Below are 24,573 nucleotides of genomic sequence, written 5' to 3'. Positions count from 1 at the left end.
CCCTTTTGCTTAACTACCTAGAAGGATTCTGCACTGAACTCTGAATAAAGATATCAAACCCTCCAAGTTGGCATCTAGGATCTTGTTCTGTATGACCAAGTTGGATCTTAGGGTAGTTAAAATCTAGTTACATTCTGAAAATGGAACACTGGTGGTACCTGGCATGCACTCCAAAATTCACTTACTTAAATTATTCTCTTGGCTTCCTGGAATGAAGAATCTGTTTTACGGGCAGTGCTTTGGTGGACCAACTGACTGCTGTGGTAGGTCAATAGAGTACAAATTTGAAATACAAGGGATGTGAGATGGGCTGAATTTTTTCTAAAACACTGGAGAAATGAAAGAAATGGCATAATTCAGGGCTTAAATTCTTTGCTCAAGACGTGGTCAGAGGATTAAGGTGCTTCTGTGGTTGCCCTCGAGAACCTCTTAATTCTCATAGCTACAAATTTGACATAGCCAAAAATTATAGAGTCTGATCCAGCAGGTTGCCAAATTGCAATGTAATTTAATTCACAGCCTTGCCAGATCTGTTCTGTGAAAGATAATTTACTTACAGGGAAAGAGTGCAATGGTGAGAACTGAGAGTGGGGACAGTTGGGTGAATTTGATTGACTTTGGGTACCCTGACCCTCACACTGAGAGCCTCCCTTGCCAGAAGCCTTGTCAGAATCCTAAGGAATAAAGGAGGTATTATATTGCAATGTGCTTGCCTAGGGAGAACCTAAGTTAGATACAGTCAAATGTATTGATGTGAGTGCACTTACCAGAGATCCTGGTTTCCATGAGCTAGTCAGGGAGATGTGAATGATTTCTGTTTTACTTGCTTGTTTGACCAAAACCTGGCTTCTGTGATGGCCCACCTAAACGAAGTTGAAATGCCAAAAATCCTTGATATGATTTGAAGAAATTAAAGACTGGCTTATAGATTTCTGCAAAATATTTCTTGAGTATCATCCAGAAGCAGAAATTACAACCTCCCCCGCCCCCTACTTAGGGGATTGACTTAAAGGGTAGTAGGAAGGGAATCCTACAACTTCAATAAATATTAGGGGTTTTTTAGACCTTGACTATACAAATGGTCAGCAGTGTGGTTTACATTGATCACAGTCAGTAGCAAACAGTTTGGCTGTATGATCAAGGACTTAGAAGAAACAAGGTTGAAAGACTGGCAACAAGGAGGTCTGAGGAAGAGGTATAAAGGATCACAGAATAGACTAGAATATGAGTATATTTGTGCTCCATGTAAGTGTTTAATAAAATGCAGCACTGCAAAAGGAGGCACTTGATAATATTAGTTGACCAGTTGATCTATTTTGTGAATGTCAGTCAGTATATGCCATTGTATGCACAGTGAGTATGAATAGAAGAATCACATGATATGTTGTCCAGACTGCAGAATTTCTGAGAGTTAAAGCAGTTAATAAGTAAGCTAGGAGAGCAAACATAAACCAGAACTCTCCTCATCAAACTGCGTTATATGGTCACTCAAGCTACAAAGAAGTCATGATGGCAGAGGTGGGAATTATGGAAGGACTTGTCATTATTGGGTCCCTTACCCAACACTGCTGAGTGTCCAAGCTGCCAACAGCAGAAACTAACAATATGCTCCTGATACAGGGTCACACCTGAAGGGACCAGGCAGCCATTTAGAAGGAATTAAATACATTGGACCTCTTTCAACTTAGAAGGGATCCGTGATTTTTCTGCACCAGAGGGGTTTTCTTTCTTATTCCAAGTTTCTGTCAACACTGTCATTCCTGACTTACAGAATGACTTATTGTCACAGTTTCCACACAACATTGCTTCTGCTAAGGAACGCCCACTACAAGGGAAATGAGGCAATTGACGGATACTTATAAGATTTACGGGTCCTGTGTGAACATGGACCTCGTAAAAAGTGGAATGTCTCATGTTGAAGACTCAGTTGCTATTCCAGCAGGAAGAAAAGTGTGAGTTTGGGGTGCAGTTCTAGAGGATACATAGCATGAGTTCTCAACCAGCTCCAAATACAGAGTTTCTCCCACAGGCAGAGTACATGGGTCCGGGAATTAAGAAGTGAAAATGACAGTGACACTTTATACCAATTCACCCAATAAACTCACAATTTTGCTTCCCTGCTTTTGTTCTCGCTAGTTGAAATATCTTAGTATCCAAGGGAGAAATTCTTCTGATGGGAAATGGCAATGGTTTCCTTGAACAGGAAGTTCTTGATTTTCTCCCTCTACCCTTTTACCTCTCTGTCCTTATAACTTTTACCTGACTCTCTCTATTCCAGCCACACTAGCTTCCTTTTTTCTTCTTTTTTTTTTTCACTCACACATGCCAAGCACCCTTTGCTGTAGAACATTTGCTCTGACTGGACCCTGTTCCTGAAATGCTGTGCCTCCAAATATCTGCAGAACTAATGAGTACCTTTGCTTCCTTGAAGTCTTTTCTCAAATATTACCTTATAAAGAGGCTCACATTGAGCATCGTATTTAAATTGAAACCTGCCTTTGCCTTTCCTGGCAATCCTGATCCCCCTTTCTGTGTTTGCAGCATCTATTACCTTTTAACTTAGTCTATGATTTTTGAATTGTTATGTTTGTTATCTATCATCTGTCTCTAATGGAGGCTGGGATGTTTGTCTGTTTTGTTCACTGTTGTGGCCCAAGCACTGAGAACAGTGTCTGACATCTATCAAGTCCTCCATAAATATTTGTTGAGTGAGTGGGTGAATAGTTAAATTGAGATTGATCCTTGAATTATTGCTAGTTCTAAGAATTCTGAAAAACCGTCTCTGAAAATTCAGTGTTAGAAACCTGGGTCCTGAGAGCTGGATTAATCCTAGAAACATCCTGCATCTTGAAAGAATTTCTATTTTTGGTGAGGTCAAAGGATCTGAAAGTTGTAAGGGAGCATAAAGGTCTACTCAGTGAACGCACATTTCCTTTCTTAATACTTAAAAGGTTTAAAGAGGATCTTATTAGTTTTCTGTTGTCCAAGGTTTTCTGATTTGGAAGTTTATGCTTCTGGAAGTTTATAGAACTGGCTTGAGCTTAATTCCATTAAGTGTACTTTCTGTGAAGCTTCCTGGCCGCAGTAATTAGAATGCTCTCTCTGTGTACCCCAATTAAAGTTTCAGGCCCTGATATCACAGGCAATTGGTTTAGAAATGTAAATCAACCAGTAGCTTGTCATTTGAGCTGATGAGATTGGTGATACTTGTGAAGCAAAAGACGACACGTAAAATTTGTAAAATGATTTCTTTAATACCAAAAAGTAATAGCGGTTAATAATTCCTTTTCCTCTCCCAAAGATGAAAAGTAATTAAAGCGTCAAAGGAGTCATACTTAGTTTCAAATTTCTGGTAGCTTCCTGTTATAACATCTTATTGTTCTGTCTTGAGAACCTTAGCTAATAAGTTGGTACAATGTGGGGGGGGGGGGTTTGTAAGTTCCTTGAGTGTTCCTTGTGTGTCTGCAGGCTTAACTCATCCTCATTCACTCAAGCATTCAACGAATATTTATGGGATGCCTACTCTGTACTAGAATTTTGTGGCAATGCTTAAAGGAACTTAAAGCCAGTTTTATTTTACTATGATGAATATCTTACCAGAAGGATGGCAGTTTACAAAATGTTTATTTTAACTCCATTAAACCAATGGAGTGATGTAAGTGACTTACTCCATGAATTCCCCCGGAGTAGTGTCTCTCTGTCTGTATCTCATCAAGAGACAGTTATAGAAGGCCAAATGGAAAGGGTAGTTTCAAGCATATGTGTGTTCTAGGCACCATATTAGGTGCTTCCAATATTTTGTCTAATTTGGTCTTCATAACAACTTTGAAAGAGGGCTCTTATCTCCATTTTAAAGATAAGAAAATAGAGAGTCAGGTTAATTAAGTGATTAGGAACCAGGTCTGTTCTTCTCTTCATCTGATGTAGTCTCTGTTCTGTTTACCTTCTCATGGGAAGAGAGTGTTTAGTTTCCAGTCCAGAGATGTTTGATTACTTTTCTATATTTTTTTCTTAAGTCCATATACCAAGGTACATAGATTATCGCCTGTGTTGATTCAGAACTAGCATATTTGATTCAGCATCATTGAGCTGATCTAGATAAATAGGTTTGACCTCAGGAATTCAATAAAAATTTTTTTGCTCAAATGCTAAGTGCTTCCAAGGGGTATTTCTTTTGTAATTGCAATATTTAGGGAAAGAAATATGAACTGTTGTTTTAAATAACTGATTTTATTTTAGCTTTCAAATCTCAGATCCAAAATAGCGAATTGCAATAAATTCTTTGGCTGAGCATAAAACAAACATTGTTAATTTGTGAAAGGAATTTTTCACATTTATTAGCAACATTTTTTTTTTCCAACAAAGAAAAGCATACTTTTCCAGAAGGTGGCACTCTAAGAACACCATTTTGGTTTTTGAATTTAGGAGTACAAGGGTACTGTTCCATACTTTATCGAATGAACTGAACATTAAATTATGACCTGAATCTCTGTCATGCTTCTTTTTGTGTGCATTTTTAAATGTTTACTTGAAACATAAAACTCTTGGAAATATAATAAAATGCCTTTAAAAAATTGTGCCTCTTTAGAGATAAGTGAATTGCATATGTTGCATATTCCATGTGAACCTGTTCTACGGAAAAAAAAAAAAACAGGTATTAATGATGATTATTTTGTTCTTTGATTAAATTGCTGTGTTCCCAAGTTACATTGTTATATTTCAAAACAAAGCAGAAAATTATCTTTCCTTTCCAGTCACATTGAAAGTATATTAACAAAAACATGTTCCTGCAGTAGAATAAAATTTCTCTGTGAAACAATTTACAGTTGAAATTTTTGATTGATCTCACAGTCAGTACCAAACTCTCTTTGGCTAAGTACCAAAAATAGGTTTAAAGTAGTTAATCTTAAAATTCTTTTTAATTTTTAACAATATTCCCTTGATTTAATTTCATGTGAATTTTCTAAATGTACCAGTATAGTCTCATGAAGTTTATTTGGTCTGGTGATTAAAATCTCTAATGTGTTTTTTTTTTTTATTTTATTTTTTTTAATTTTTTTTTTAACATCTTTATTGGGGTATAATTGCTTTACAATGGTGTGTTAGTTTCTGCTTTATAACAAAGTGAATCAGTTATACATATACATATGTTCCCATATCTCTTCCCTCTTGCATCTCCCTCCCTCCCTCCCACCCTCCCTATCCCACCCCTCCAGGCTGTCACAAAGCACCGAGCCAATATCCCTGTGCCATGCAGCTGCTTCCCACTAGCTATCTACCTTACTACGTTTGTTAGTGTGTATATGTCCATGACTCTCTCTCGCCCTGTCACAGCTCACCCTTCCCCCTCCCCATAACCTCAAGTCCGTTCTCTAGGAGGTCTGCGTCTTTATTCCTGCCTTACCCCTAGGTTCTTCATGACATTTTTTTTTCTTAAATTCCATATATATGTGTTAGCATACGGTATTTGTCTTTTTCTTTCTGACTTACTTCACTGTGTATGACAGACTCTAGGTCTATCCACCTCATTACAAATAGCTCAATTTCGTTTCTTTTTATGGCTGAGTAATATTCCATTCCATTGTATATATGTGCCACATCTTCTTTATCCATTCATCCGATGATGGGCACTTAGGTTGTTTCCATCTCCGGGCTATTGTAAATAGAGCTGCAATGAGCATTTTGGTACATGACTCTTTTTAAATTTCGGTTTTCTCAGGGTATCTAATGTGTTTTGCCACCTCTCTCTCACACTTCTAAGCCTACTTAGTAAAGAATTCTTTCTTTGTCATTGGTGTCAGTGGTGAACACTGAGTTTGGGATTATAAGACCAAGACTAGACCTGGATGACATCAATCATGTGTTAAGGAAAAACAGTAAAAAGAATTTTATTTCAGCTCTGTCTAGATTGTGTTTTAATATGTATTTCTAAAGATTTTCATAAGCCTGGTGGTTACTTGTAGGGGTATTTTGAGAAATCAGTAAACTATTTCTTAAAATATCAGTTCTTAAGACCAGCTTTTGGTATAATTCTTATTTTGAATCCTACAGCATAAAAGAAAGCTTTTAAAAATACTTGATTGTGTTTGAATCCCTTTAAAGCAAACAGCTCACGGTGACACTTTCAAGTGATAGAATGTTCAGAAATCCATGCCTTGAAAGTAGAACAATCTTAGTCTCTAGAGAGTTCAGGAAGAACACACCTTGAACTTCAGTCCTTCAACAAGCAGAGTGTTATAATGCGGTTCCAAAGGTAGTTCTTTGCAATGTAAGATCTTTATGGAAAGCTCCTTCCTCCATGCTCCCAACCCCTTATTTTTATCTACCCTCATAAAACAGGAATTGTTATTTTATTATTATTGATAACAATAATATTCAAAATAATAATTATAATGCTGACATCTTTTTAGAGTACTTTTCCTCGAAGAACAATAGACAAACATATCTCATACTCTTTTGTTTCCTCCTGTCCTTCTTGTGAGTTCAGATAGTGTCCCCCTCCCCATTCCTGCCACACTCATTGTCTCTCACAGTTCCTAACTTAGCATGAGAAATTGTGGCCAACATCAATGAGGACCAAGTCAACGTGGCTTTTACACAATTAAAGGGCTGGTTAGATCTAGACTATGCAAGAGTACTTTTAAAACATAAGTAAGTATTCACTTTAAATTTTGAATAACATTTGTTATATTAAAACCATGCAATCTCAAAAATAATAGGAATATAAAGTCAATATGAATATCAAATATTTTTGAGTTGTACATTTTTTATTTTTAGGATAAACATGTTCTGGCAGTTGTAACTATTGAGAAAATGCTGGAGAGGCTGAAAAAATCTAATGAACTATTGGAACTCATTCTTAAAGGACTTAATGAATATTTGGAAAAGAAGCGTCTCTTCTTCCCCAGATTCTTTTTCTTGTCTAACGATGAACTTCTTGAGATACTGTCTGAGACTAAAGATCCCACTAGGTAAGTAAGATATACATATATATTATATGTATATAATACATGGCTAAGTTTGTTGCCTTTAATTTTCAGAATAATGCAGAACTTAAATATATATGATTTTGTTTATGTAATAACTTTTTTCAAGACTATTCTAAATCATATCAATAATCAACTTAAATAATTATTAAAAGCATAAGGAATACCGTTGAATGATATTTTTCCAAATGTGATGAACCTTGGAGTGGATTTCTCATTTTATCACATATTGTCTTAAAGATTTTTCAGAACACATCCCTCTTCTACGTCCCATGCAGAATAAAAGTCAGCGCCCTCTCAGTGGCTTGCAGTCACCCACGCAGGTGCTCCCCCATGATCCTTCCTAGTCATCCCCCACTAGCTTTCTTCTTGTTTATTCTGCTACAGTCCTTGTAATTCTCCCATAAAAGGGGCAGCCTCCTCCCTCAGTGTACTGTTCTCTTTGCCTGGGATCCTCCTCACCCAAATATCCATAAGACTTCTTTTACCTCCTCTAGATCTTTGTGGAAACCTGCTCAAACATCTGCCACTCAAGAAGGCCTTCCCTGGCCACTTATTTAAAGTGGCACCCCTTCCAGCACTCCCTAGTCACCTTTCTTGATTATCTTCTCTGCCTCGTTTTCTTTCAGCACACTTTTTATCATCTGGCTTACTCTATAATGTGCTTATTTGTTTACTGTTTGCTTTCCTCTAGCAGAACATAAGCTCCATGATGGCTGAGATTTTTGACCTTCTCCCCCTCACAGCTGATTCCCTGTTCCTTAGAAGAGAGTCTGTCTGGTTTACATCAGTCAGTGAATAGATATTTGTTAGATTTGTCACTTTTGTGTCTTGTGCCTTCAAAGTAGGAGACAAGTAATCCAGACAAAAAGATAAATTTAGACTCAGATTTCCACCTGACTTTTTATACTCTGCCCATTTTTTGCCTGTTTGAAAGATAAATTCAATTGGTCATTTGTAACGTGCCAAGAATGAGGAATTTAGTCAGTTCCATCTGTATTACAATGAATAGACTAAAGTTGGGCACCTTCAAAGTAGTTGACTTACGTAAAGCACTAAACCTAGTTCATAATTTGCAAGCAGTCTCTGAAGATCCCAGTTGAAATATCTTACTTTTTGTGCATTTGAAGATTCTTCAGATTAGTGTTTTATCTATTGGTCAAGATTGGTTTGGTCCTTGTATTACTTTTAACAGCTTTTGATTCATTGTGTTGGAAACAAAGCCTCATGTAGCTCTTAGGATAATTGTAATTTTACAGATCTTTTTGTGATTATTCCATTAATGATGATCTCCCACTGGACTGTATTTTCTATCAGCGCTTCATCTCTAGCATCTAGCAGGGGCCTCACACATAGTGCACATTTATGAATTTTGAATGAAGATTGGTCTACAAAGAACACTGATATTTAGGGAATTGCTTTTATTTGGTTAAGTCTCTTAAACATTTTTTTTCCTGACAGAGTACAACCTCACTTGAAGAAATGTTTTGAAGGAATTGCAAAGGTGGAATTTACAGAAAGTTTGGACATCACTCACATGAAGAGTAGCGAAGGAGAAGTGGTGGAACTCGTAGACACCATTTCAACAGCCAAAGCCAGAGGTCAAGTGGAGAAGTGGTTGGCCGAGTTAGAGAGAGTTATGATTAAATCCATCCATAAGGTAGCCAACTGTATTTATTATTATTTCTAGTAAAGATGATAGAACGTTAATGTATTATTGATAAATGCACTTTTATTTAGAAAAAGTGAGTCATGAATTACCAATTCAATTGTAACAGATAGATTGAAGGCAAAGATATAGTCTCTGATACTAATTTTGTAGTGACTCACTTGAAAAGTGGGACAAAATACCATACATACTACAACAAACTTGGGTTTTAGTCATGAGTCTGTCTCATTTCTTGTGCTTTCAATGTTAGACACACTTTGGTCTGCACAGTCTGTCTTTAGTCTCGCCTTGGAAGCACCTCTCTGCAGTTTCACATCAGTGTCCTTGACATGTATGCTCCTCTGGTGGTTCCTTTTGTTCTGTGAATATATAAAATATGTACCAAAATGTTAGAAAATCATAAGTACTTTCTACAATTAACAGTAACTTCATGTCTTCCATATCTCAGAAAGCATATTACCACCTCAATCATTTGTAATTATTTTTGTTAGTAGAGAATTTTAAGTCGAGGGAGCAGATAGAGCTTAATTGAGCAGTTAATTAATTTTTTACTATAATGTGGACTTAGCATTCAAGTTCCTTACCAGGAATAAAAATCATGATTGAGCAGGGAAGCATGAGAGAAAGAATGAGAAGGAAATATGGCATCAAGCCCTAATCAACAACAGTTTTCATGAATTTTTCAGATGCTGTCACACATTATTGAAAAATTCACTGGAATCTAGGTGTTTAATGTACATCATGTGTCTTAATGCTCCTTTCTCTTAAATATAATTTTAATATCTGCTTGCTTTGTATTTTTTCAATAGATGCAAAATCTTTTGGACAGGTTCCCATTTCTCCCTATTATGGGTTAAGTGATAATGAATGTCCTTATGCATACTGGTTTCTTTGATTGAATTATTTATTTTCTTATGATAACTTCTCATATGTAGAATCACTGGGCAAAAGAGGATGAGCTTTCGTAGGGCTTGATAAATATTGACAAGCAGCTTTCCCATTTACGCAGCTATCAGCAGTTAAATGCATTTCACTTGGACCACTACTTAGCAGCATTGAATTGGTTATATGGTTTGTTACTTGATGTATACAGTGGTAACTCATTATTTTAGACATATCTAATACTATTTCAACTATTCTTTTAATTTTGTTTGTCAAAGTACTCAGAGAAAATATTTTGGTTACCATTTCAGAGCATTAAGATGGGGTGGCAAGTAAGCGGCTAGGAAATATCTTCCCTAAATGTTCATGTGTAAGTTTGTGTCGGTGGGAAAAATGCAAGTGAATGCAATGTAAAATACTACAGATAGGAGCTATGTGTGTTACTGTGTTGTGCTATACGTATTTGCATGCTTGAAAGGCTACTGCATGCCTAAATTAAGTGAATTTTGTGTCATTTCTAAATAATAAAAAATCACGTTCTTGGCACCTTTGCCCTTTTATCTTACTGGATTATTATGGGTTTAATACTGCAGTTTGCTGTAGTTTGGCATCTTGCTACTGCCAAAGTATGTTATTTTTCATATATGGCATACACAGTTTAATAATATATTTTATATACAATATTATAGAACTTTATGTACTCATATTTCTCCTCATACAACTGTATAGAAATTTGTGATTTAGATTTTAATGCCTCCCTCCTATTCTCTCCACAGTGTCCTTCTAGAACACACATTTATTCCATCTTTGGCGTTTCTCTACTGTACCTTCTATTCTTTCCTGTGTTCCTCCCATCTCTCAGTTTCTCCTTTTCACCTGCCCTTTCTGTGGCTTCCTCTGGCCTTTTACATTTTCTTTATTATCAATAGACAACATTGCCCTTCATTTCTATTCAACTCCGTAAATATCCTAGCTAAACTAGAAATCCAGAAAGATTTGCCTATTCTTATATATTTCTCAGAAAAATGTAATTTTGATAATCTTTTCTGAAATTCAGACATTAACGTGACTATCACCTCATAGATGCTACTATTTTTGATTGATACATATAATAGATTGGAATGTTTCCCACTGATGGCTGATAGAAAAAGTGGATCTATGAATTCACTGAAAACATATGTAGTAAAGTACATGACTTAGGCTTCCTGAATTTACAGCTCTCAACTCTCCATGAATGAATTATATATCCACCCTGTCATCATAGCCTTGGGCATCAAACTACAGGACTGAGAGGGAGTGAGGTCTGGAAACACAGGAGGAACTTTAGAGGAATTGTGTAGGGTGCTTGAGTGTGCATGTACAAATATACACATGGCTGAGTGGGGATCTGATTAAGTTCAAAGAAAATAATGTGTGAATTTGACAGATCTCATTTTGGAATTATTTGAACTTATGTTTTGTAATTAAATTGCTTGCATTCAGTCCAGATGTACCCAGGACATTTTTGGCTACGACTGGCCAAAGAAATATTTCATATAATGTGGTTCACACAAATAGATTATGTATCAGCAAAATAAAATGCTATGTAATATAGTTGTTTTGCTCTCAGGTGTATGGAAAAACTTGAAATTGTCTAGTTACATGCTTTAAATCTTCATCATTGGCTAAGCTGTAAGAAGTTGAGCAGTACAAGATAATCCACTCAGGAGTTAGCTCTTCATTTTTTAGCTTGTTCAAGTAAAGTATGAAATTGTTTACCTTTAGCATTTTCTTTTTCAATTAGGTAATTAGAGATGCACTTTCTGCCTATACACAACATGAACGAATTAACTGGGTAAGAGATTGGCCTGGACAGACAGTTCTCTGTGTATCCCAAACCTTTTGGACAACAGAAGTACAAACAGCTATTGCAAAAGGACAAAAGGTAAGCTTTTATTACCCACAGGTTTTGCAGCATTTTTTAAATAGTTATAATTGCCAAAATACAATTATTCTAAAAAAAAATAAAGACAGTCCACTCAAAAAGCCAAGCGTACTGGAGCCTCAATCTTTTTATTATATACATTTTTATGCCTTTAAAAATACAGTAATAATAGGACAAAGAAATGTCCTAAACTCAGAAAGTTTAGGAGGAAATACATAACATAATTCTCTTTTATATCTTCAGTAAAACTACCCTATGAAGACAAAAGATATTAATTGACTTATTTTGACTATTTTAATTTTTAGTGTACTGATTTTTAGTAAATAATAATATTTTGAATGATGCTTAATATTAATTATTCTAACAAATATATATTTAATATTATAATATTAAAATAATAATATTAAAATAATATTAAAAACAGAAGCAGCATTCTTATCCATAAGGTAGGATTCCAAGCAGGTCAACTTTTGGTTGACTGATAGGTCAGTTGGAATCTAGCAATTGCAGATGTTGTTTAAAACCATGAGTTTTTCATGTATTTTTTTACATGGAGTTTGGCATTATTGTCTGTAAGGTATTGTTGAGCACTGGTGAGTGTAGGGTTTGAGAGAGACTCGTATTCTTTGTAAGCAGGCAGGTCTCATAGAGGAGGGAGCTGAGTGACACATGCTTAGTTCACTCCAACTTACCAACAGGTCACTTATTTCTCCTCTGAGGAAAGGATAAGGGCATAGGGCAGGACGTCAGGGATTTTTAGGAAAAAGTCTTTCCTCATGGAAACCAGAGCACGGGGAATGAGGGTTTCCCTTACAGCAGTAAGCCCTTGGGGATACTCCTGGGCTCTTGGCTGTCTATGTGCATGTTTCTTTTCTCCCCAATGGGTCCAGAAACTTCATTTTGTCTTTTTACTTTTAAGCTACCACGCAGCCACCTCCCCACACAAAGGGATTCCTCTATCGCCAATGTGGGTTGCTGGGGGACATGGATCTCGCTCCTTGCTGGCTGGCCCCCCAAACCACCATGCCAACTTTCTCATTCATCACTATGGGAAATAGAGGGAACAAAGAAGCAAATGTGATCAAATAAGACAAATTTGTAGGCATCTTCCACATTTCTTCAATTTAAACGTGGTGCTTATTAAACCTCCACCCGTCTGTCAAAACAATATTTTTCTCTGGAACAAGTAGGAGTTGAGGTAGAGAATTTAAGTGTAAACCTTTCATGCTTCTACTTATCTCCCAGGTGTAATTTGTTTCTCAAGGGACACACAATTTAGGTCATTCCATTTCAATGTGTCCTCTGCTCAAAGCTATCTGCCTACAATTCTTACCATATTGTTCTTAGCATATTTTATACAGATACAAATAGATTTTTTCTGGCTTACAACAGTATCCACTGATACTGAGATGAGGTTATTTATCACTCATTTATTAGTTTACTCCATTTTATCCCACTCGTGTAATATGGTGCATGTATGGAGCCGTTCACAGAGAAAGCCAAAATGAGAATCCACGCCTTAAGTGACTACTACTCCAGGGGGACTCAGCTTCATAGACGTAGATCCTCTAAAGCTGTAATTGAGTGGAACCTAGCAAGCCTTTTTTGCTGTTACTTGCTGGATTGTTCTCTTCTGTTGTGTTTTGTGATGTTTCACATAGCTAAATTTCATGGAGTGAAATTAAGCGTTGTACATGTCCTTAAAAATTAATTCTTTCCTTTTTCCTCTGCTTGTGAATACTCTGCTTCAATATGCCCTTCATCTGCTGTCTGTGTACCTTGTCCCTGTCTGTATCTCATGCATATTCAGTCTGTTTAGGTTCTGTAGCAGCATCAGGAGGGGATGGCACATGTTTTAGTATTCTAAAGCACTGGTGATTTAATATGTGTTTCTATCAGGGGAGGGTAGCACATGTTTTAGTATTCTGTGTGTTGATGACTTTTTCCTTAATTAATGTGTGGTTCACATTCGAAACTGATATCTTTGGTTCAGTAGCTGGAGACTCTTGGCAGCCTCAGAGGAGACTAGACATTTCCATTCTCTGCAAACACTCCAAGTTGTCTGGAGCTGGATGCTATGATAGCACCATGTTGTACTGTCCCACTTCCAGAGGACCCATTCCCCTCAGGATCTGTTTCCATTTATTTATTCAAGGAATAGTCACTGTGGAACTAGTCAGTATATGAGCTATTACAGGGGCTAAAAATGAATGAAAGAATCACCACTGTCACAGAGCTTGGGTTATTGCAAATATTGCTATGATTTTGAGTCAGTTTATCATTGTGTATGTAGAGGGAACTAGGTATGATAAAAATATGATTCCACACAGGGTTTATTTTGGATAACTGTATAAAGTATTGATAGTTACCTTTAGATTCATTAGTTCACTGTACAGAACAGTTTACAATGAATAAAATGTAACAAAAGTGATTCAATATCATGATTTTTTTCAATCTAGCTGATCTGAATTCTCATTATTATAATATGGTTCCTAAAGAACTTAGTTCATCACAGTTTGAAGCTAAATTTTAGTTCTAAATCTGTTTCTCTAGTGTAGCAAAATACATTCTGCTGATGTAAATAGTAACAAATTCTTATGGACGTATAATTTATACTGTCAGGTCCAAACATTAAAAGTTTAATCTTATGCCTTGTGTTGAACTACAGTATGTGAGAACTGGTAAGGCTCTCAAAGATCCTGACTTTTACTGATTAGGAAACTAAGATGCACCACCTGGCGTAGTTTGTGTTCTTGGGAGCAAAACTATTCTTACTAATCTGTGTACTCAATATACTTAAATTCACCAATTGGCTCCAAGAATTTAAACACTTGGGGTTATTTAAACATAGGTGGGACAGAATTTTATTTTTCACTACTTATGAAGCAAATTAATAGCAATTAATTATGAAAATGATATAAATGGAATAGTGTTCAAGCACCAAACTTTTGAAAAAATGACTTCCTAAAAAAAAGGATAAAATATTTCAAGGAGTAATAAAAGTGACCCTTAAAGAAACAAGTCTCCAACTCTACCCTTTAAGCTTTTCTCATCCTTGGAAATCCTCATTTTTAGTTTCATTGCTACCACTTAACCTGGTCCTAAAGGAGTGAAATAAACTCATTGGTGCCCAATGCTTATTAAATATTATTAGAGAGGGGAAAAGTGACCACATCAGCCTGCTGCAGCATATTTACACTTCCCTTAGGCACAGCAGTTTTCATTGATTTTAATTTCATTTTCCTAAACCCTCTTCTCTTTTTCACATACTGATCAGATTTACCCACCGGAAAAGAGACCCCTCCCAAAAGAGCCTGATCCTTAGAACTGGCCTTAGCTCACCGTAAACTAAAATGTTAGCTGTTTTGTGTTTTAGGATCTTTCCATTTCAAGTGGCACAAATCCTACTCAGAAGCTCACACAGGAGTACTAGATGGATTCATGAGATCTAAGGTAGAGCATTTGGAATCAGGATCTCAGGGCTTCATCACTGCTGCAGTTTCTCTTTTGTTGTCTATTTTTCATCTCTACTGGTCTCTGTCAGGCTTTTTTCTGCAGTGGGGTGAAGGCTTTCAGTAGCTTCGGATTGGCATTCTGAGAGTCTCCCAAGCCTAGTGAAAAGCACTTTTCTTCCCATCTGTATAGCAGTCCCTGGAAAGAAGTGTGATTGGCTCTGGTTGGGTCACACATGCCCTCCTTCATATTGCCTTGGAGATGGGGCAATATGATTGACAGCTCACAAAACCACAAGAGCATACAAGAGCAGAAATGGAAAGGAGGGGATGTTGGGTAGGCGCAAACCATGTATGTCAACTATGTCTGGCCTGATTGAGCTTGTTCACCTAATACCTTTGTAGTAAAAAAATTTTTTTTGATTATTTTTAAGTTATGTCATATGGAAAGTTATAATAAAAATGTAGAAAATACTCTGTATACATGCTAGGTCAAAAATTTTTTGTTCAAAAGGATTCTGATCACACTGAGTAATTATATCTTATTTTCTTTCAGTCTCTTGAGCAATACTTGGAAAAATGTAACAAACAAATTGATGATATTGTCACCTTGGTTCGTGGCAAATTGTCCAAGCAGAATCGTGTTACTCTGGGAGCCCTCGTGGTGCTGGATGTCCATGCTAGAGATGTTCTCACAACACTTGTTAAAAAGAAAGTTAGTGATGACTCTGACTTTGAATGGTTAAGTCAGCTTAGGTACTATTGGCAAGTAAGTAATATCACTGAATGTTATTACTCAGCAATTTCAGCTCACAGGTATATAATTTGTGCTTGCTAGCTCACATGAGAAATAGTATCAGTAATATAGGATTTTAGGATTTTAGCTGATGGCTGACTATACCTAAAAAGCATTCTCCAGATTGAAGATTAAGGCAGCCAAAAACTATATGTCAAGTGTTTGAAAACTGTGTTTATATCTGTATCCAAATGTATAGTTACATAGAAATACATATATAGATGCACACAAACTATGAGTAATTATAAAAAATTACTCATTTGAAATTAGTCATTATGCTTGCTGAATCTGTAAAATGTTGAAACTAATCAGTTTATAATTGTGTTCTTAGATTCCTGATGCATCTAAAGAGTGTACAAATCAGACTGTTTTAGTATGATTTAGTCATTAAACTTTCCTCTTGTTGATCAATTGAACTAACCAGAAACATGATCTGGAGGAAGGTTTTTATCAGGGGATCTATGTAGTTGGTGATGTCAGTCACCATCAGGAAGGCAGGAGGAGCAGGAACAGTACAGTGAACAAGACTGGGCCTGCTGAGAATGGGAAGAGAGAGCTGAGGATTGGAGATAGAGACTGAGAAGTTATCATATTCACTTTTGTGAAAGGCTTTGGGAGGTATGGAGTGGGAAGAGAAGAGTTACAACAACCAGAACCCTGGAAAACCATATGAGGCCGTGAGTACAGTGGTTAGGAGCTCAGACTGTAGACTGATTGTTTCAAATGCTACATCCTCCCCTTACCAGTTGTGTGACTTGGGCAAGTTACCTACTCTCTTCAGGCACCCGCTTCCTTATCTGTAAAATGGTGATGATGATAATACTCCCTCTACAGTGAAAACAAGTTGAACAAATGATTGAAAATATAGGAGAATAATGAACTATCAAAAAGAGTAAGAAAACAATCCAATTTACAATTGCTCAAAAAGAATAAAATAACTTAGGAATAAATTTACCCAAGAAGGTGAAAGACCTATAAACTGAAAACTATAAGACACTGATGAAAGAAATTGAAGAAGACACAAATAAATGAAAAGATCTGTGTTCACGGATTGGAAGAATCAACATTGCTAAAATGTCCATACTACCCAAAGCAATCTACAGACTTAATGCAATTTCTATCAAAATTCCAATGGCATTTTTCACAACAATAGAACAAACAATCCTAATATTTTTTTATGGAAACAAAAAAGACCCCAAATAGCCAAAGCAGTCTTGACAAAGAAGAACAAAGCTGGAGGCATCACACTCCCTGATTTCAGATTATATTACCAGAGCTAAAGTAATCAAACCAGTATGGTATTGGCATGAAAAGAGACACATAGATCATTGGAAAAGAATAAAGAGTCCAGAAATAAACATACACATATATGGTCAATTACTTTACAACAAAGGAGCCAAGAATATAAATGGGGAAAGGACATTTAATAAATGGTGTTGGGAAAACTGGACAGCCACATGCAAAAGAATGAAATTGTATCACTATCTTACATCATACCCCCAAATTAACTCAAAATGGATTAAAGACTTGAATGTAAGACTTGAAACCATAAAATTCCAAGAAAACATAGGTGGTAAGCTCCTTTACATTGGTCTTGGTGATTTTTTGAATTTGACACCAAAAGCAAAGGCAGCAAAAGCAAAAATAAACAAGTGGGACTGTATCAAGCTTCTGCACATCAAAGTAAAGCATCAACAAATTGAGAAGGCAACCTACTGAATAGGAGAAAATATTTGCAAACTATATATCTGATAAGAGGTTAAATCCAAAATAGATAAGGAACAGATGCAACTCAATAGCAAAAAAAATCTGATTAAAAAATGGGCAGAAGCAGCCGCATAGCCCAGGGAGATCAGCTCCGTGCTTTGTGACCACCTAGAGGGTTGGGATAGGGAGGGTGGGAGGGAGACATAAGAGGGAGGAGATATGGGGGTATATGTATATTATAGCTGATTCACTTTGTTATAAAGCAGAAACTAACACACCATTGTAAAGCAATTATACTCCAATAAAGATGTTAAATAAATAAATAAAGCACCTCTTGGACACTTAAATAAATAAATAAAAAATGGGCAGAGAATCTGAATAGATAGTTTTCTAAAGAAGACATACAGATGGCCAACAGGCACATGAAAAGATGCTCAACATCACTAATTGTCAGGAAAATGCAAATCAAAACCACAATGGGATATCATCTCACACCTGGTAGAATGGCTGTTCTCAAAAAGACAAGAGGTAACACATCTTGGCAAGGATTTGGAAAAAAGGGAACCCTCATGTACTTTTGGTGGGAATGTAAATTGGTGCAGCCACCATGGAAAACAGTATGGAGACTCCTCAAAAAAAACTTTAAAAATAGAACTACCGTATGATCCAGCAATTCCTCTTCTGGGTATTTATCTGAAGAAAACAGAAACACTTAACTCAAAAAGATATATGCACACCCATGTTAATTGCATTATTTTTTACAACAGCCAAGATATGGAAACAAACTAAATGTTCATTGATGGATGAGTGGTTAAAGAAGATGTGAGATATATAGATATAGATATCGATATGTAATAGAATACTACTCAGCCATAAAAAATACTGACATTTACAGCAGCATGAATGGACCTTGAAGGCATTATACTAAGTGAAATAAGTCAGAGAAAGACAAATACCATGTGATCTCACTTATATGTGGAATCTAAAAAACAAAATAAAATAAAAATAAAAAAGCTGAGAGATACAGAGAACAGATTGGGGGTTGCCTGGGGGTGAGGGTAGGGAAGGTGAGAGAAATGGGTGAAAGGAGTCAAAAGGTCAAAACTTCCAGTCATAAAATAAGTAATTCATGGGGATGTAATATACAGCATGGCAACTGTAGTTAATAATACTGTATTGCATGCTTGAAAGTTGCGAAAAGTAGGTCTTAAAAGTTCTCCTCACAAGAAAAAAATTCTAACTGTATGGTGAGGGATGTTGACTTATTATGGTGATCATTTTGCAATAAATATAAATATGGAATCATTATGTTGTATCCTAAAACTAATATAATGTTGTATGTCAATTATACCTTAATAAAATAGTGTTAGCAAGTTTAAAAAAAGAAAATATAAGAGAGGTAAAGAATAAATACACTTTCCAAAGTTGTTCTACGGGGAAAATTGAAGCCAGTGACTTCAATTACTTATCCAAGGAAATTAGATATTGAATTCTTCTACTGAATTAAATGATGCCTGAAAAGTGAAATTTAAAGTTGTTGTTTACAACATGGCTATTATTTAAGAACTTGAGGTTTCATATTATTTAAATTTTTATTATTTAAGCTAACTTCATTTTATCTGATTTGTACTAGGACAATCATTTAGAAACAAAGATGATTAATGCTGGTTTACGATATGGATATGAATATCTGGGTAATTCTCTTAGGCTGGTTATTACTCCACTCACTGACAGGTGTTACAGGTAAACTCATTAATTTAAAGATCTAATTGGAACAACTTTCACTCACTCCTAAATTACTCAATTTTTTAAGCACCAAATGTATCCTCTGTTATCTTTGCCTAGACCCTTAATTCTTGTCTCAACATGACCTTCAATTTCTTTCTCTGCTGGCGTCTTCCTCTCAGCTCTAGAGCTCAAAGTATTATCAGGCGTTCCTGTTATTTTTTTACTTTGTTCATTTCTCCTTTCTTGAAACTTCTGACTCTTCCTTTTGGATCATTTGAGACATCCTTCTTCCTTCTCCAAGGAATTTTCTAGAATTCTGTCTTCATGTATTGTTTTGTTTCCTGCGTCATGGTTTCCTGAATGTCCTCATCCATTCTTAGGCTTTAACAGCCTACATTCTGAAGATCCCCAAACCTGTACCGCCAGCCAAGGTCTCTCTCCTGTTAAGTTTCTCCACACACATGCCTGCTGGATATCTCCATCAGGTATCTCATAGGTATTTACATGTACATTGTTTTTTATTGTCCTTCTGAATAATAAAAGACCTTTATGTTTAACGCCAAGGTCCCATCTCCCATACTCCAAATTATTGTCAAATACTAAATTAAACTTTGTTGTTTTCATTTTCTCAACTGTAAGTAGTTTATTGACGAAACCAGTCTCAGGATGCGAGCAGAAAGCAATTTTGTTCTTTTTTATCACCATTCTTTTAAACTTGCTCTATCAAATATTTTCCCCATTTCTGGATGAAATCTAAGGTAGATTCCTACTCTTTCTGGCAACTTTAATATGTTAATGAATAGTGTTATTATTTTCAGGTACTAAAAGTCCATTTAGGTCTAAAATGAAAGTTACTATTTTTCAACCAGTTTAAAACATCCCTTCCCTTCCAGCTTGAGCTTGACTCAAGCTCATGGCCTGCATTTGGGAAGGTAAATGTGGTCAGTCTTTTGTCATTTTTGTCCCTGTCCTTTGCATTCATCCCTCAATAGCTCATCTTTTAGCTCCTCTAGTGTTGGGGGTTGATGGAGGAGAGGAGAAGGAAAGGGAGAGGTAGGTTTATAGGTGACAGGTGTCTTGGGTGACAACTATCTCCTGGCTGTTTAGTGCCTTCCTTGATGGCACAAGTCTAGATGTACCAGATCTCCCAGGGGATGTTTATGTGGGTTCTTTGGGAATCTGCAGTCACCTGCTTCTCCCACCTGCGGAAAATGCCTTCTCTGGCTGGCTGCTGGTGACTTTTGCTTCAGCCTCTGCTGAGGTCCACCACACACTGACCCTCTTCCTGGGGTCTCCTCTGATTCTACATGGGCCTCCTGCACAGGGTCCCATTCAGCTTGACTCAAATCTGGTTCCCTTCCAGTGGGATCTAAATCTGGCCAGATGATACACACATTTGTTTTGCCATCAGTAAGAGTGGATCTTTCTTACCATCCCTGTTTTCTCCTACTCTGCCATCAGGAGAAGCTGCAGGCATTCTCTTGACTTTAAATATTTTAAAGCTCTCAGCTTGGGGTTTTAGTCAAAATTCTAACACAGAACGATCTGTGTTTATATACCGTTACACATTATTTTACAACTAATATTTATGTAGGTTTACCAAAACTTTTATCAGTGTCTTTACTTGCCATTGCTTCTTTCTTTGTCTGATTTCTGGTTTAATTTTTCTCCTTACTAGGCAATAGCTTTTAGTAATTGTTCAAGTGAGGCTCTGCAAGTAGTGAGCTATACCAGTATTTATCTAAAATTACCTCTTTCTTTTCTTCTTCTTCTCTTTTTTTTTCTTTTAGTCTTCACTAGATTATTAAATGATAGATTAGCTAGGTATAAAACTGTAGATGAACAGTAATTTTCCCTCAGCTCTCCAAAGATATTCTACTGGCATTCATCGCTCCTGCTGAGTATTCTGTTATTCTAATTATTATTCCTTTATAGGTAATTTTCTCCATTGTAGTTTCTAAGGTTTTCTCTTTATTGTTGATAAACAGTAACATCACTGGATGTTACTAGATGTGGAAGAGTTTTTATTTATCCTACTTGGGACTTTTTCAATTAATATCTTTAATTCTGGCAAATTCTTAGCCATTGTTTTTTGAATTTTGCCTTTTCCCCATTCTCTTCCTTCTTTCTATGTCTTTAACTTTTCTTATAGTTGACCTCTCTCCCCGGGTGATTTCCTCATATTTATCTTCTAGTGCATAACTCTGTTTCTTTAGGTTTTCTCTGCTATTTATTCTGTTTACTGAGTTTTCAAAAGTTCAGTGATTGTATTTTTCATTGCTAGATTCCATGTTGCCTCTCTTATGAAATTGGCTTGTTTTTCCCCACAATTTTAGATGTGTATTGCTTTTTTTTTGGCGGGGGGAGGTATGTGGGCCTCTCACTGTTGTGGCCTCTCCCGTTGCGGAGCACAGGCTCCGGACGTGCAGGCTCAGCAGCCATGGCTCACGGGCCTAGCCGCTCTGCAGCATGTGGGATCTTCCTGGACCGGGGCACGAACCCGTGTCCCCTGCATTGGCAGGTGGACTCTCAACCACTGCGCCACCAGGGAAGCCCGATGTGTATTGCTTTTTATTTAAAATCTTATTTTAAAAAAATTGCTAGGATACCAAAGAAGGCAGAGTGCCATATGTGCAGTAACCCTCCCAGACGATTGTCCAACTGCCTTTGTCACTGCAAGTCTGATTCTTAATTCTGATCTCTCATTCCAGTTTTAGCTGTGAGCTAAATTTAGTAGGGGTTGTTTCCCCGTGTAGTCTTACATTTTCTCAGCTGTGGAGGTGTCCATGTGGAGCAGTTTTACATTTATCTCTGTGGAGGGCTCTAGGGTTTTCAGAACAAAATTTTAATGTTAATTTCTCATTTTGGGTTCATGGCCCATCAGTAATGGGAACTGGATCCCACCCTCCGTGAAATGTAGGTTTCTCGTTGGGCACTGTATGAAGGGTAAGCTTCCTGTCTCTTCCTTAGTTGACTCTTCTTTGTCTCTTGAGTAGGTTGCTGGAGTAATTTTAGTTCCCATTTACACACAAGGCAGCCTTTCAAGTCTTCTAGCTTTAAATAGTGAATCCATTCCAGCTCCTCAGCTTGCTCAGTTCTAAGGATTTATTTTCTATGTGGGTATAAATACACTTGTGTTTATATGCAAATTCCAAACCAATGTGCACCTCTACAGCTCTAGCACCTAATTACTTTTCCAGCTATGCATTCCCTCTTCATTGATAATTTCCTTTTCATTCATTCAAAAATGGGTATATATTTCAAAAGTTGTTATATTTTTCTTTTATGTAGCATTTCCATATGCTTGCAGTAGGGGGATTGGGTGACTCAGGGTCAGCTGAATTCTCTGTATTGACCATAAGTCAGCACTGAATTTCAAAAGTGAATTTGTTCTGCTTTTGTCATATGTACAGCTACTCAGAAGTAAAACATAATAACAGACAAAAGTAATGCCCAAAGATTTTCATAGACTAGTAGGAAGGAAGGAGTTATTGATGGGGAAGTGGAAAATTTGGCTCTCAGCTTAAATTTTTCTTCTTTTCAGAACGTATATAAAAATCACATTATTCAACAAAGATTGTTTATTATATTTCAGAACCTTATTTGGAGCCCTTCATCTGCACCTTGGAGGAGCACCTGAGGGGCCAGCTGGAACTGGAAAGACTGAAACTACAAAAGATTTAGCCAAAGCTGTAGCCAAACAATGTGTTGTTTTCAACTGTTCTGATGGGTTGGATTATCTGGCTTTAGGAAAATTCTTTAAGGTTTGAGTTGACTCGTCATTTGTGATATGATAACTTCTCAGAAAGGCTGTTCATAATGAAACATAATTTGATGCAAGTAAAAGATTTACTGTAGTTTAAGCAAAGTTAAAATTAAAGTATTATCTCAGTAATTCTCGAGAGAAGTAGGGTTATATCAAAAGCTTATTTGAGAAGGACCTCTGCCTCCAGTCCTTGCTATAATGGGTCAGTATTACTGATAGAAATGAATGAGTGGTGTCCCTCCAGTATACTGGACAGCTAGAAGTTTGAGAACCACTGCATCATGTAGAAATTGTGGTATCTAAAGACTTCTTTGTCCGGTAGATCTTGTTATTAACAAGTTAATATTAACAAGTTCATTAATCATTAACAAGTTCAATGATTTACTTCTATAGACACATTCTAATTAATCTTTTTGGTGAACCTGAAATCTTTCTTTTGTTTTTTTGTTAATCATTTTGGTGAACTTGAAATCCTTCTTTTGTTTTTTCTTATTCTGAGTCAGATTCCCACTCTTATGAGTCTGTAAGATTGCAAAAAGGGAAGTTAAAAGTATAAAGTCCCTAAGTTCATCGGTGTAACCTATGAACATCTGGTCATTTTAGTGCTTTGTTGCTACAGCCTGTTATTCCTTAAAATATTAGGCGGTAGAATTGAACACAAAATTATCCGTGTGGGATTATGGGCTCTACTTATTTGTTTATTTGATTTCTATTTTTCTATACTTTTCAAAGTACATTTTAAAGATTCTGTAATCCTTTTCAAAAGTATCTCCAGAAAACGTTAACATTAAAAAAAAAATACACAAACTAACAAAAAGGAATATAACAACCCTACCCCATACAGTAAACTATTCCTCCCTGAAGTATGGCCTAGTCATTTTATAATAGATTTGGAGCATAAAAAGTCTCTACATTTGTGATGCTGAAACAATTAGAATAAAATAAAAGAAAATATTATAATGAATAACATATGAAGAAAACATTTGTGTGACCAGTAATTATTTTAATCATCCTCTATCATGATATACAACCTTGTTGTAATGATTAAAGAAATAAACAGCAAATCTAAAAGATTCTATGTGTAGTTTGAATAGCCACTATATTCCTAAATGTTTAAAGAAAAGTCTGGTATGTGCTAAGTTTTCAAATCTATATAATGATATTCTTAATTCTTTGATGTAGATTCATATACTTATAATATTAAATTTGATTATTGATAAGTATTGATCATATGGACACTTTGTGTTAGGATCATGCTGAATAATGGGGGAACAAAATAAAAAAGACATAGGTCTTACTATTAAGAACCTCACAATCTGTATAACTGTTTGAACATGTGACTTCATAAGCATTCTGTTCTGTGATTTCTAATCCTTTTATTTTATCGTGTATTAGATTTCTAAGTCATAGTCTTCTCTAAATAATGAAAATGTACTACTCTTTGATTGCATGCCATTCATGTTTAATCCAGTGTTTCAGTAGATTGAACTGCACACAAATCCAAGGTCAGCCACTATTAGATGTATGGCATTGTACTAATTATTGATACTTAACATCTTATGTGATATAGCCTTAGTTTCCTCTCATAAAAGATATATACAAAGTGCCTTACATCATGCCTGGCATATACTAGGTACTCAGTGAAACACACATACATACATAT

The 24,573-nt window shown here is 36.2% G+C and overlaps 1 protein-coding gene across 1 annotated transcript in view; it reads left to right on the top strand.

The window, feature by feature from the left end:
- Positions 1 to 24,573, top strand: part of DNAH7 (dynein axonemal heavy chain 7) — a 250,715-nt gene that overhangs the window by 75,884 nt on the left and 150,258 nt on the right. The window contains exons 19-24 of the mRNA XM_033400318.2: positions 6,778 to 6,971; positions 8,448 to 8,646; positions 11,321 to 11,461; positions 15,470 to 15,682; positions 19,050 to 19,159; positions 22,740 to 22,908. Coding sequence (XP_033256209.1) covers positions 6,778 to 6,971; positions 8,448 to 8,646; positions 11,321 to 11,461; positions 15,470 to 15,682; positions 19,050 to 19,159; positions 22,740 to 22,908 — 1,026 coding nt within the window. The remainder of the gene's footprint in view (positions 1 to 6,777; positions 6,972 to 8,447; positions 8,647 to 11,320; positions 11,462 to 15,469; positions 15,683 to 19,049; positions 19,160 to 22,739; positions 22,909 to 24,573) is intronic.

The sequence above is a fragment of the Orcinus orca genome, chromosome 7 (genome assembly GCF_937001465.1).
Source record: "Orcinus orca chromosome 7, mOrcOrc1.1, whole genome shotgun sequence".
Lineage (NCBI taxonomy): Eukaryota > Metazoa > Chordata > Mammalia > Artiodactyla > Delphinidae > Orcinus > Orcinus orca.
This window is presented reverse-complemented; position numbering and strand designations above follow the sequence as displayed.